The 13,051-nt window shown below is 50.9% G+C and overlaps 1 protein-coding gene and 1 long non-coding RNA gene across 3 annotated transcripts; one reads left to right on the top strand and one right to left on the bottom strand.

Moving 5' to 3' along the window:
• Positions 1-3,487: 3,487 nt before the first annotated feature.
• LOC120654738 (protein enabled homolog) lies at positions 3,488-5,518 on the top strand. Its single transcript, XM_039932371.1, has one exon. The coding sequence runs from the start codon at positions 3,853-3,855 to the stop codon at positions 5,134-5,136; it is 1,284 nt and encodes a 427-aa protein (XP_039788305.1). The 5' UTR covers positions 3,488-3,852; the 3' UTR covers positions 5,137-5,518.
• A 3,259-nt stretch (positions 5,519-8,777) lies between these two features.
• Positions 8,778-11,613, bottom strand: LOC120654739. 2 transcript variants are annotated; one of them, XR_005667161.1, is made up of 3 exons: positions 9,729-11,613; positions 9,124-9,178; positions 8,778-8,997 (listed from the first exon to the last, which is right to left on the bottom strand). It is a non-coding gene; the product is annotated as an uncharacterized LOC120654739 (long non-coding RNA). The 2 variants fall into 2 exon arrangements; XR_005667160.1 differs by having other exon boundaries at positions 9,124-11,613.
• Positions 11,614-13,051: the final 1,438 nt, after the last annotated feature.

A 13,051-nucleotide genomic window follows, 5' to 3' on the forward strand; every position in this document is an offset into this window, starting at 1 on the left:
GACAGGGCAATCTTGGCAAGACTACAAGGCTGAACTGCTTAGAGTGCGAGGTTTGAATGTGATGTCCATCACCGAATACCAAATGGCGTCCAGAATGGGGGTCTTCCCATTCTTACGTTGAACTATTATTAATGTGTATCAGTGACTACTGTATTTGTAGGCACGATTATGACTATGGTATATGTATGCACGCGCATTAATATTGTATATCTCTGCATAATTATAAATTGTTACTTTGGTATGGTATTTTATATTAATATGTGCATAGTTCATACCAAAATTTTCTTTTATTTCACACCACGGAACCAATTTAAAACTGTCGGTTTATTTTGTTCAAAGGCCGGTAACCGGTGAAACCGGTCCGGTTTTTCCAACAAACCGGCCGGCTAACCGGTACTAGCCGTTACAACGTGAATGTTTAAATTTAATTTTGAATTTGACCGGTAAGAACTGGTAACCGGTCCAACCGGTCTGGTTAACCGGAACCGGTTGCCGGCGGTTCGGTGGAAACGGTCGGATAAAAAAACCTTGGTCTCGTCACGTCCCGGACATGCCCGCACCCCGTCCTTTTTCGTACGTACGGCCCAGATCCGTCCGCGCGTCGCCACTCGCTGTCTCGCCAGCCAGCCGGATAACCGACCCACCGGTCATCTCCCGGCGACCTACCGGCCGCGACTGCCTTTTACCCAGAACGCCCCCGGGCCGGGGGCCCCCCGCGTGGCTTGGCGGCCTTGACCGCTACAGCAGCCGGCGCTGCAAAACGACACGCGCCAAAGGGTGCCGCTGTCTTTTCCTTTCCACCCGAATGATTGCGGCACGGACGGGCGGATGGGGTCCGTTGCGCGCAGTTGCGGTTGCCACCGGGGCGCGCGACTAAAATCCTGGCGGGAGAGTTTCCCTCCTCTCCTCGGGTTTTGGCAGGTTTCGCGGGTGCGCCCTTCTGGAAACGGAGATGGAGCGCTTGTTGGCAGGGTTTGGAAATCGGAACAAGGGCAATGAGCGGCGGAACCACAGTCCACAGGGCGTAGAAGACTTGCTCAAGGCTTTGTAGCAGGTGTTAATTTGCATGCGTACTTGTGCTCCAAGTTGGACTAGCCATCTGACCTGGACGCCAACATTAGAGCGCAATTAGAAGTGAAACTAGATCAAAATGAAAGAGAGTGTATTTGTCTTGTAGATGCATGAAGTTGAGTTATAGGGGTGTATATATTGTAAAATTTCGTAAGTGCATGGCCACCACTAAATACAAAGTACCTTCGCACCTGAGTACAATGGAGTTTGTCTAAAAGACTAAAATTGTCCACATTAGTGCACAAGGTACTTACTAGGCATGTTGAGTTCAGGCCCTGTTTAGATCAGATCCTGTAAACCCCGTAAACGCAAAAAAAAACGTCATATCGAATATTTGGACACATGTATGGAGTACTAAATGAAATCTATTTACAAAACTTTTTAAATGAATGGGCTGTAAATCGCGAGACGAATCTAATGAGCCTACTTAATCCATGATTTGCAACAGTGATGATACAGTAACCATCAGCTAGTTATTAATTAATCATGAATTAATTAGCATCATTAGATTCGTCTCGCGATTTACAACCCATCTGTGCAAAAAAATTTATAAATAGACTTCATTTAGTACTTCAAATTAGCAAGATTTCATCGCAAAAAAATTTGCGTTTTATCTAAACAAGGCCTCAGTAAAATGGAACTCTGCAGCAATAAGTCCTACAATTACGAGAAGGTAGCCAATTGTCCAAAGCATCTGCAACAATACCTGAGCTGCAGCTACGGCCTGTTTGGCAGAGCTCTGGCTCCTTCAAAAACAGCTCCGGCTCCGGCTCCTCTGGTGGAGCGGCTTCTCTGGTGGAGCTGGAGCTATTTTGGGAAACGTTTGGCAAAACAGCTTCACCTGTTGAATTAGGGTGTAAAATAGTTGGAGCCGCTTGGGGCCATGTTTTCGTGGCTCCACCTCCCCAGTGGAAGCCGGAAGGGGCTCCAGGAGCGGCTCCATGGCTGGAGCTGCTCCATTTCAGACTGTTTGGCAGGGCTCTAGCTGGAGCCGGTTTTGGAGCTGGAGTCGGAGCCCTGCCAAACAGGGCCTTTATCTTCATGTCCCTTCAGCTCTCTCCGTCCCAAAATAAATGCAATTCTCAAACTAGACACGCAAACCAATGCATGGTGTGAAATTACCAAATACCCCTTGTCTTTTATGAGAAAGATCTAGATAATGTCTTGTCTTTTTGTAAGAAGTCTCCGGAAAGTCTTGTCTTTTATAGTACTTGGGTCAAAGTAACACTTTTTTATGAGACAAATTTTAAACTCTAGATATGTAATTGTTTTGGGACAGAGGGAGTAGGTACCAATTACTTCTACGAGTACCAAGTACGATGGGCATGTGAGTGTAACTAGAAGGCTGCTCGTGGTAAAGTAAAAAAAAAAGTGGCGAAGCAAAAGATGCTATTTATCCCCGTGGTTCTCCACGTAGCACATGAATGGCAAGCGCAAAGCGAGCTTTCCGTGACCAACTTTCCCAGAGCGTGGTGCTGCGCCCATAATAATCTCACTCCCGGGCTCCCCACATCCGATCTTATCCAGCGGGAGGGTGCAAAAGGGCAGAACCGTAAAAGCGTCCCTCACTTCCACGAGGGGCGGCAGCGCCTCGCGGCCCGGGCCTGTCGGTGTTAACTCCGGCCGCAACGTGGCGCGCCTGCCCCCGTCCGGGTGGGGCAGGACCCAAGACAGCTGGCCGTCACGTGCCACGCGGCGCCGGGCCCTGGACGGCCGTCGGATCTGTCGGACGGGCAGGATCCGACCTCCCCGAAACGGCTAAGCCCGGAAATTTCTCTTTTCGGCTGCATGCACTGGTAGTGGGATGTCACGTGAGTGGTGGGCCCAGGTGTGGTGGCCCCGCCTGCCCGGGCCTCGCCCCCCCCCCCCCCCCTCGAGTCTCGGCGTGGTCAACGTGGGGCGTCGCGGCACGGCGCCACGGCAGGTGCGGGGAGCGGATCAAGTTAATTCTTTAGCCCAGAGATAAGGTAACAAAGCCGTTACCGCTGCAGAAATCACCTCGATAATACTACTACAGTGACAGTGAATTAACAAACGAAATCGCAGCCACTTCAAGATCCCCCAGCTTAAGGATAGTCGAGCTTCCTGTTCACTTTCCTCCAAGTCCCCAACAACCAAAAAAAAAGAGTAGCCGGTTGAGCTAGCCATGATAGCCTAGCGTAAAGCGGCTTTCACCATCACGGGCGGATCCCCGGTCAGTCGCGCACGTCGCCGGCGCACGGAGGCGGACGATGCGCCGCCCGTCACGTCGGCGCCGTACTTCCTGGGGGCGCCGCTGCCGGCAGCCGCGGACGGCAGTCCCGTCCGCCGGTCGCCGCCAAACGTGTGGCATTCACGCACCGCACGGATCGCGCCGTGTCGGCACTGTTTTGGGGCGGCACAGAGAGAGCCCGGCAACAGACACGAGCCGCGCCAAAAACCTCTGAAACACAGAGAGAGAGCGGAGTGAAGCACAAGCACCACTACGACCACCTACGTCCTGTCAATAATATTAACCACGGATTGAACCCCCGGCTGTTTAACCCCTGGGCCCAACGCTGGATTAGCCACGTGGCCGAGTGCCAGTGGCCGGTTCGGCGACCCGGGCCCACACGTCAGGAAATTTACCGTGCCCGGCTATATAATCGCGCGGCGCTTTACCGGAGGGGTACCCCCTGTACGTCCCTGTCGCCTCCTCACGTTTTATCGCCTCGCGCCGAGCCCCCCGGCCAAGTACAGTACCCGAGTGTACGCTGTCTGCCGTGCCCGCCCGCCCTTGGATGCGCCTCGCCGCCGCCGGCAATGGCCTCCGCCGTCGCTAGCAACGTGCACGCGGGACCCGCCGCCGCGGGAGCCATGTCGTTCGGGTGGCTCGGCCCGCGCCTGTCGTTCGGCGGCGGCGGCGGCGCCCTCGCGTCGGTCGTGGAGGTGGAGGAGCCCAAGGCCGAGCCGGCGATCTCCAAGGACTTCATCGACTTCGAGTTCAGCCTCGGGGGATCGGCCACCATGCTGCCGGCCGACGAGCTGTTCGCCGACGGGAAGCTGCTCCCGCTGCGGCCGCAGGCTGCCGTGCGAAAGGCGGAGGCCGAACCGGAGCAGCAGGAACGTCGGGACACGGCGCTGGTCGCGGAGATCCAGCCGTCCACGCCGGAGCGGGTCAAGGCGCTGCACCCCGCGGCGGCCGAGGCGGCGCTCGACCCGTACGTGTTCTCGCCCAAGGCGCCGACGTGCTCCAGCAGGTGGCGGGAGCTGCTGCGGCTCAGGAAGGTCCAGACGCCGCAGAAGCCGTCCCCGTCCGCGTCCCCGTCGGCGTCCCCCGCGCCTCCTACCGCGGCGACCCCGTCGAGGGCGTCCAGCTCCTCCGCGGCCAGGTCGCTGAAGCTGCTCCTCCTCCAGCGTAACGGCGGCGGCCGCGCGTCGGGCGCCGCCGCGTCGGACCTCGCCGCGGCGCCGCTCCTCCGCGACAGCTCCGACTCGGAGGCGTCGCTCTCCCTCGCCTCCTCCCGCTTCTCGCTCTCGTCGTCGTCCTCCTCCTCCGCCCACGACCACGACGACTTCCCGCGCCATTCCCTCGACTCCGTCGACCCCACCCCGCGCCCCCGCATCCGCCTCGTCCGCTCCCACCCCCAGGCGGCGCCCCAGCCGCACCCACCCCCCGCCGCCGCCGCGGCCCCCGCGCCCGCGCGCGCCGGCCCCAGCCCCGCCCGCCGCCGCCTCTCCACGCCGCAGCCACCGCCTCCGCCGAGCGTGGTCTCCGTGGACTCCCCGCGCATGAACGCCTCGGGCAAGATCGTGTTCCAGGGCCTGGAACGCAGCTCCAGCTCCCCCGCCGGCAGTGTCCACTCCTCCATGCGGTCGCGCTCCCGCGTGATGGACCGGTCCTACTCCGCCGGCGTCCGCGCCACGCCGGTGGTGCTCAACGTCCCCGTCTGCTCGCGGCCGGTGTTCGGGTTCTTCAAGGACAAGAAGGACGGCGCGGCAAAGGATGCGGCGTCCGGGCGGCCGCGCTCTGCTCTCGGCCGGAGGACGGCGGCCACCCCGGCAGCTGCCGGAGCGAGCTGCCTAGATCTCGGCAATGGTAACTGACATTTGACCAAGCTAGTATCATTAGCAGTAGCAGTAGCTAGTAGTTTGTCAGTCGAAAAAAAATGAAAAACAGATCAAAAAGGAGTTTGAGAAATTTGGGTGGTAAGTGAGATTAGTTTGAGATCTGGAGTTGAGAATGAAACGATTTGGGAGGATAGTTCGGTGAGCTGATTTTGCTTTGTGAGGCTAGAGTTTTCCGAGCAAACGATTAACAACCCGCTCGTTCTGCTCTTGTAAATTCTGTCTGTCTCGTGTGTGTGTTTTTTGCTACCCTTCCAGCTTTGATCCTTCAAATCCATTGTACCTGTATTTGCTTGTGAGCACATTTAATCTCAACCTCTCGAACTGAATTTCCCAAGAAGAATGGAAAAACTTTTGCCCATGCATTTCTTGTCTTGCTGTGGCAGATGATGCTCTGCATTCTGCAATTACCTTACCTGCTCCTGGAGTGAAAAAGGTTGTGGATGCTAATCATAGTGGTCATGCGCCCCTGCTTAAAGCTCATCTCCAACCAAGCACATCGGCAGTAACTTTTTGTTCGGGCTGAGTTTTCACTTTCCACCACCCTCATGCCCTCATCATCTGAATCGGTGCTCCTGCTGGTAATTGATGGGGGTGCCGGTTCGAGCAGGGGACCCCGAGCCCTGAGCCAGCCTCCATGTGTGCCGCTGATCGGGCACTGTGCGCCATGTGCGGCTATCTACCGCGCCCGCGTAGAAAATCCACAGGGGAAAAGAAAGATGCCGTGAAAAAAACTGGCCCGGTTCCGCCGCGGCCGTGGCTCCCGATCCGTACGCCGTGCCGCGCCCACGTGGGATGTGGCCGCCGCTGCCGAGCCCGTTGCCACTGCCATCGCCATGCCTCCTGGCGCAGTTCCTGAACCGAGCTCCCGCCTTTCATCGGGCCTCTCTCCTTTTCGCTCTCGTTTTCAACAGTATGAGCAAGGGGGTGTTTAATTGATGAAAATTTTTGGTTCAAGGATCACATCAAATGTTTGACCAGATGACGGGAGGGTTTTTCGGATACTAATTAAAAACTAATTTCAGAACTCACCTGAAAACCGCGAGACGAATCTTTTGAGACTGTTGACCGTATCGTTAACGCATGTGGGGGTACTGTAGCATTTATGACTAATCATGCACTAATTAGGCTCAAAAGACTCTTCGCGTCGTGTACATCCAAACTGTGCAATTAGTTTTATTATTTAATTACATTTAGTGCTCTATGCATATGTCCAAAAAGAGAGGCACAAATTTCGAGGTGAAATTTTTTGGTATCTAAACGGCCCCCAAATATCCCTCGCTCACTGAATCGCTGCTCTGCTTCCCGTCACAGTGCTCGTGTCTTTCGTTTTTTTTGCTGCTGCTGCTGCGGCGTCTTTTGACTGGCGCCAGCCTTTTCCCGGATGCTGTTACGGCGCGCCACGCACGGGCATGGGGCATCTGCGGCGTGTTTTTTGTTTGGTCTGCTCGATCGATGCTACTGGACTCCTGTTCAGGCTATTCAGTGGTTCAGTGGTGGTGAATCGAGCAGCGCACAGTGCTGGGGTTGGCAGCGATGGACACTCCACGCCCGTAGCCCCAGTTTTCTACTCCTATACAGCATGGTGCATTGGTCGTTGGTGCATCGGCTGGCGTGGGCGGCAGGAGATGGCGCGCCTCGTGCGCCGAGGTTTTGACCGCGGTCAATATGGGGCAAGTTTTGACCGTAGTCAACTGCTGAATCGGACGGGTTTGAGCAGCTGGAAAGAAGGCCGTTGTCAGTGGAACTGGCGTCTGACAAGCCGAAAAGGTCAGTACCAGTAGCAGCGAGGTGGACAGCAGTGGGAGTAATGGCGCTGGCGGCCGGACGCCGGAGAGGGAGGGGAGGAACGGAGCAGGACGCCCGAGGACAGAATCCGTGCCGGTCCCCGGCGTACTGCCTGCCGCGCGCGCACAGGCAGGCACATGGCGTACGCGGCCGTGCCTGCGGCTGGCGCAGGCGCTGGCGGCCCGTCCGGCGCGCGCGTGATGAGTGCCTCGTTGATCGGTGCGCGCGCCGGGCAGGGCGGCGCAGCCGCGCAGGCGAGGGTCATGATGCGATGCGACGGGGAGGAGGGCCGGGCGTGGGCATCCGACGGCTGGCTGGGTTGGTTTTGCAACAAAACTAGCAAGCATGTTTTTCGAGGAAAAAAATCTCGCATGCATAACATACTAAATGAAATTTATTTGTAAAAATTTTTTAGTGAATTTCGCGACGAATCTAATGACGGTAATTAATCGATGATTAGTTACAGTGATGCTATAATAATAATCCTCTAATCACGCGGTCAAAGATCTCATTAGATTCTTCAGGGTTACTAGCGCGGGTTCTGAAATTAGTTGTGTAAACTGATTTTATTTAACACTATAATTAATAATCAAAGTTGTTACTATTTCTAACACGCGGGGAGGCAGCGCCCCTGCGCCTCTGCCAAACAAGCCCCTGGAGGACCGGGCTCTGGCGCTCTGGCTCTGCCGCTCGGCCCCGGCCACTGCGAATTCCTGCCCCACGCCGGGGAGGCAGCGCCCCTGCGCCTCTGCCATTGAAAAAAAAAATAGCCCTAGCCCGGCTGCACCCACCCTCCAAAGGCTCTCCACCGTTGCGTTTCGCGTCCGTGGCGCCGGACGCCGATCACTCGGTGGTCTGTTTTGTTTTGTTCATCGAGCCTTCTCGCTGTATTGGCGCGTTTCCATATGCTATCGGCATCCCGTGAACTCGCTGATTTGGTGCAGTATAGAGTACAGTGTCATCAACATTTGGTGGTGACCTGCGCCTCATTTGGGACAACGGCTCTGTCATCACGTGGCTTGCATCTGCTTTACTGATGTACAAGTGCTGGTGCAAATCTGTATGATCTTACACCATTCATCCCAAAATAAAGTGCATTTCGTTGACTTTCAGAAATCATATTTGTCCATTCATTTTATTCGAGAATTTTACATAAATATTATTTATTTTTTATGACTTATTATATCACTGAAGATATTTTAATAATAAATTATTTATTTATAATTTACGTAAAAAATTTAAATAAGACGAATAGTCAAACATGATGTCTGATCGTAAAAAAAATACACTTATTTTGAGATGGAGGATGTACATTTTACAGCCATAGGAGGTGATCTCCAGGCGACCGTGCCTGGCGTCGCCGGTGTACAAGCCGGAGGAGGGCTTGCGGGCTACCGGTTTTGTGATCCTGTCCGTGACCCAAGCCCGCAGCGATGTAGTATTATCAGGAAGAAAAACAAGGCTTGCAGTGATAGCTTAAACGGCGGGTTGGCATCAGCATCACAAAGCCCATGAATTACCAGACCGGAGGGCCCATCTGCGGAAGCGGAAATTCGAGCCCACCAAGGGTAAGATGGACCACGAGTAAATGAAAAGGCCAGCATGGGCCAAACTGCACCTGAATGCAAATCGCAGTTCGATAGGTTTGCTAGGATCGTTAACCACTAAAAGCAAGCGCGCGGCGCGGCAAAAGCCGCGCCGCCGTCGGAGTGAGCCAGCTCTTGATCCCGTGTTTGGCAGTTTGGGAATGCCCCCTGTATTTTTTAGGCTGCTTTCATTTCTTGTACAATTTCCATATGACCAGTTTTTGCATTTTATGTACAATTTCCACATAGAATAGAAGATGGTAAATCACCTTAAGCTTTGATTGACTATAATCAAGTGACACAAAATACATTTAAAATTCCAGCACCTAGTAGGTAGTTGGTCTGACAATATCTTGCTGGTAGAACACGTAACTGGAAGTCCAACGATCTTCTATGAATCTATGATCCTTCACTTAGAAATTTATTCAGAGCACAGACAGATATATTATGGCACCATCTGGAAGAACTGAAACAAAACAATGGACAGGTGAGTGCTCATGCAAAGTTTTCTTTAAAAACAAAGTGCCCATGCAAAGAGCAATATGCGGATAGAGAAAATTTTATTCCATTCTTAAAGTGGAGCACATCGTACCTTTGCAGGAGCTATTCAATTACCGGCAGGCCATTAGTAATCTGATGTATGGTTTCTGTAGTAGGAAATAAACAGCAGTGGTAAAGGAAAAGGTAGGATTTTCTTTTGCCACAATTTGCACTGGAAGTAATATTTTATTAACCTTTCAGTTTAGAATTATATTGAATGTAAAATAACTGTAACATTTATATGATAACTTACTCTAGTGTGGCTCCAGTATAGTTAAGTCATACAAACCGGCAGATATCCGAAATTAAAATTTACAGAGTTCAATAAAATGATAAATCTTATTACTATCAATTCTGTACCATAAATCAAAAGTTTAGATTGTGCTGCTATATGTTGAAGTAACCATAATGGACGTAGCCCGCATAACCGAATAGTTTAGTAAAGCTATTATAACGCCTTAAACTACATCATTTTCTTTTATATGTTTCCACACATACAAAATCTATTTTAATATTTAGATGATCCATTGATTTCCTAGCTAAGCGACTCATCAGCATGATGCGTGAGATCAGTCATATAAATATAAATGTGCACATACAACAGCAGTTGACTCACATATTAAAAGCTTGTTTCAGGATAAAAGATCAAGGAATTACCTGTACTGTGAACTGGAGAATTGCTGCTTTTATGAGAAATCTACCTTGAACAAAGAAATAACTGGGGATCATCAGTAATCTTCTAGGTCATGATTTTAGTAAGGCAATGCAGAACACCTGCTGCTTTGCCTGTATCATTAGGTGGCACGCAAGTTGGGTTTTAATATAGCAGTATAGTACATTATTGGGCTTGCATGTACTTGTTGACCATAATCAACCTGATACAGGCACATACACTGCAGTAGGATACAATCAATCGATAAAAAACACTGCATATTGCAAAGGATATGGCCACATGAGGGGAGCAGAATCGGCAAGACAATAACATCAACTCTCTTATACGCATATCATTGATCACATATTGTGCATCTACTGTGGCCACACCAAACTTCTGGCTCTGAAACTGAAATATTTCTTGCTAGTGTTTTTATCTAAGGTTAATTGGAACTATACCATTGCGTTACCACATTTCGGAGATACACATTGCTATTCGCGATAGGAATCGATGTAGGAAGTTGAAGATGAGGGCATTTTGGTCCAAATTTTTTCATAAACACATCGAAAAGGGTAGATAATGACATATCTCTAGGAAGTGTGAAATTGTAATAGCATACTCCCGAAGTGACTCCCGCACCCATAGGGCCCAAAGGCACCACGAACGAAGAAGAATAATCAACGATCAGATGATGGAGGATGGTTGATGCGGCTCTTGGGGAAAATCGGGCAGAACAATGGATCTAAGGAAAGTGCATGAGCTGTTGGTGTTGGGGAAAGAAAGAGCAACATGCCTTAGATGTGGTCCTCGCCTGCTTCTGCTCTGCTGGTTATGTCGTCGGCAAGGAAAAAGGTGCACTTGGTGTGAGGAGTAAGAGGCTAACAGGGAGGGGGGTGGCATCAGGAGAAGAAAAGGCAGGTGGTGGACCCTCTGCTAGTTATGTGCGGTATCAACTCGGGATGAGGCGGTGATTGGCATCGAGGTGCAAGGCGGAGCCTGTCGACAAGGGGCCCACAGTGAGGGAGAGGATCAGATGGATTGGTTGGAAGAAGGGCATTGGCTGCGTCATCTCGTTGAGTGGCGGCAAGGTCGGCGCAACAAAGGTGATGAATTCACCAGAGAAAAGAGATGACACTTCAGTTGGAAGCAAACAGAGCTATGTGATTACTGAACTCTACACATTTTCCATGGAAAATTAACTGATTGTGGCAAATTCAGTTGAAAGTGCCTGATACTATCAATATTGATCCATGGTTGGAATGTAAGATAAGATACAGATGCTATGGGTATCCAGTCTGCATATTTTAATTGGAGGATATGGATAAAAGTTTAATTGCTGGAACTGCAGTAAGCTTTAGATAGCAGAAAAATAATACCAGATTTATCTAGTTGTCTGTGTACATTAGTTGCTAAATTAGTTCCGCAAGTGGTATTCAGATGCAATTCCTAAGGACGCTGTCCAGGTAACAGCAAGCGATATGAAAGTAACTCACATTCTGATCTTAAAAGAAGTAACCTAACTTATACAAGATCACCATGAGTTATTAAAAAGAGACCTGCAGAAAAAATTGTCTAGCAACACTTATAACAGGAAGGCTATATACTATGGCTAGCAACGAAATAAAAGCAAAATCATAATTTCGGGCATGAACCGGTAACCAAATTTTACCAACATGATAAAATATTGATAAAGCATGTAACAAAATTCCTCCAACATTTATTGATACCAGAAATTATTTATTTTGGCCTTAGTAAGACAAGTTGAACAATTAAATATCTACAAACATGCATACAACTTATGGGCCTGGGAATTTTACAGTGAATTAAAAATGCAAATATGGGGCTACTACACTAATTTCATAATTTTTTGACTTACAGAACTGCAGAGATTAAATAAACAAGCATTATTCATGATTAAATTAATACATTAAAGAAACATTGACTACACTGCAGGTTTAATATATTTCATAGGTACTGCATGTCAAAAAAAAGCTAACCTAACTGGTTTTATAATTTTAGCATGCTCCTAACTCCATTTATGCATTTAACAAGTTACAAAAGCATTTATCTAGTATAATTAAAACTGCACAGAAAAAGTTATCAAACAACACATTTCATGGTTCTATCATATAGAGTATAAAAAGATGCAGCTAACAAAAACTGATTTTGTATTTTTAGCATTTTTCTACAATTTACTATGCATTTTCAAAAATTCAGCTAGTTTTTCAAAAAAAATCCTACGCGACACTATTCATATGAGTCTATGGTTGTGCAGTTAGACCCCTGGATTTGTCCCTATTGTTACGTGGGGTCCCTGGTCGCGAATTGGAGCAAGCGAGGCACTCAGCGAGCTCAATTCCGGCTATGGGGTTGGCACGGGAGGGACGAACGCGATGAGGGGAACCCGCGTGGGGGCCCTGCACGGCTGCTGGCTTGCCACAGGCGGCCAGTAGCGTGCAGCTCGGCCGGGCCATAGCGGCCGCGGCGGCACAGCGCCACCGCACGCGTGCGAGGCAGGGAAGGGAGGGGGCGGAGAAGCTGGAGTGGAGTGCTGTGCTGCTCACCATGGTCCGAATCGGATGAGGGAGTTGCCGGTCGACGGTGAGGCCGAAGCTTCCGCGGGCTCCAATGGTGGTCGGACCGTGCGTGGTCGATTCCGGCTGGGAAAGGTGCTGGGGAGGTCGAGGGAGGCGCGGCCGGGCTCCCCTGGGCCTTGAATCGGGCGGGGAAGTGACTGGAGGGAGGGGATCGACGCGCTGCCGGAGCCTCAGGCGAAGCTTCTATGGGGGACCGGCTGTGCAGGTGCACGGTCCTTGGCCAGCCGCCGTGAGGAGCCGGTCGCGGTGAGCCTCGGCCGCACGAGGTGGTTGGGGCGGCGGCCGGCGGGCAGGTGGCAGCGCGCGCCCCCTTCCCCCTTCCGACGGCCGGCGTCCGGGGCCGGTGGCCGGGCGGCAGCGCGCGGCCCCTCCCCCTTCGACGGCCGGCGTCCGGGGCCGTGCCTCCTCCCGCTCCCATGGCCATTCGTTGCCGGATGGACGGCCGGGATTTCGTGTGCTAACATGGCCAAATGAGAGGCCGGGGAATTAGCCATGAATCGTAGGTAGAGATTGGTCGTCGAAGACCCATATCTATACTCTAGTACAGTTTTGTTAATCCCCGGTTTGGTAATACACCAATTTAAAAATAATTAATCAATTTGAAAATCGTTTGAACCACCATGTTATTTAGAATTATAAAGGAAAAATAAGGTCCAATATGGATATTTTTATTTTTATAAAAAATAAAACAATGTACAATTTCAAGATTTTAGATATGTTGTTTAAATATT

The sequence above is a fragment of the Panicum virgatum genome, chromosome 1N (genome assembly GCF_016808335.1).
Source record: "Panicum virgatum strain AP13 chromosome 1N, P.virgatum_v5, whole genome shotgun sequence".
NCBI lineage: Eukaryota > Viridiplantae > Streptophyta > Magnoliopsida > Poales > Poaceae > Panicum > Panicum virgatum.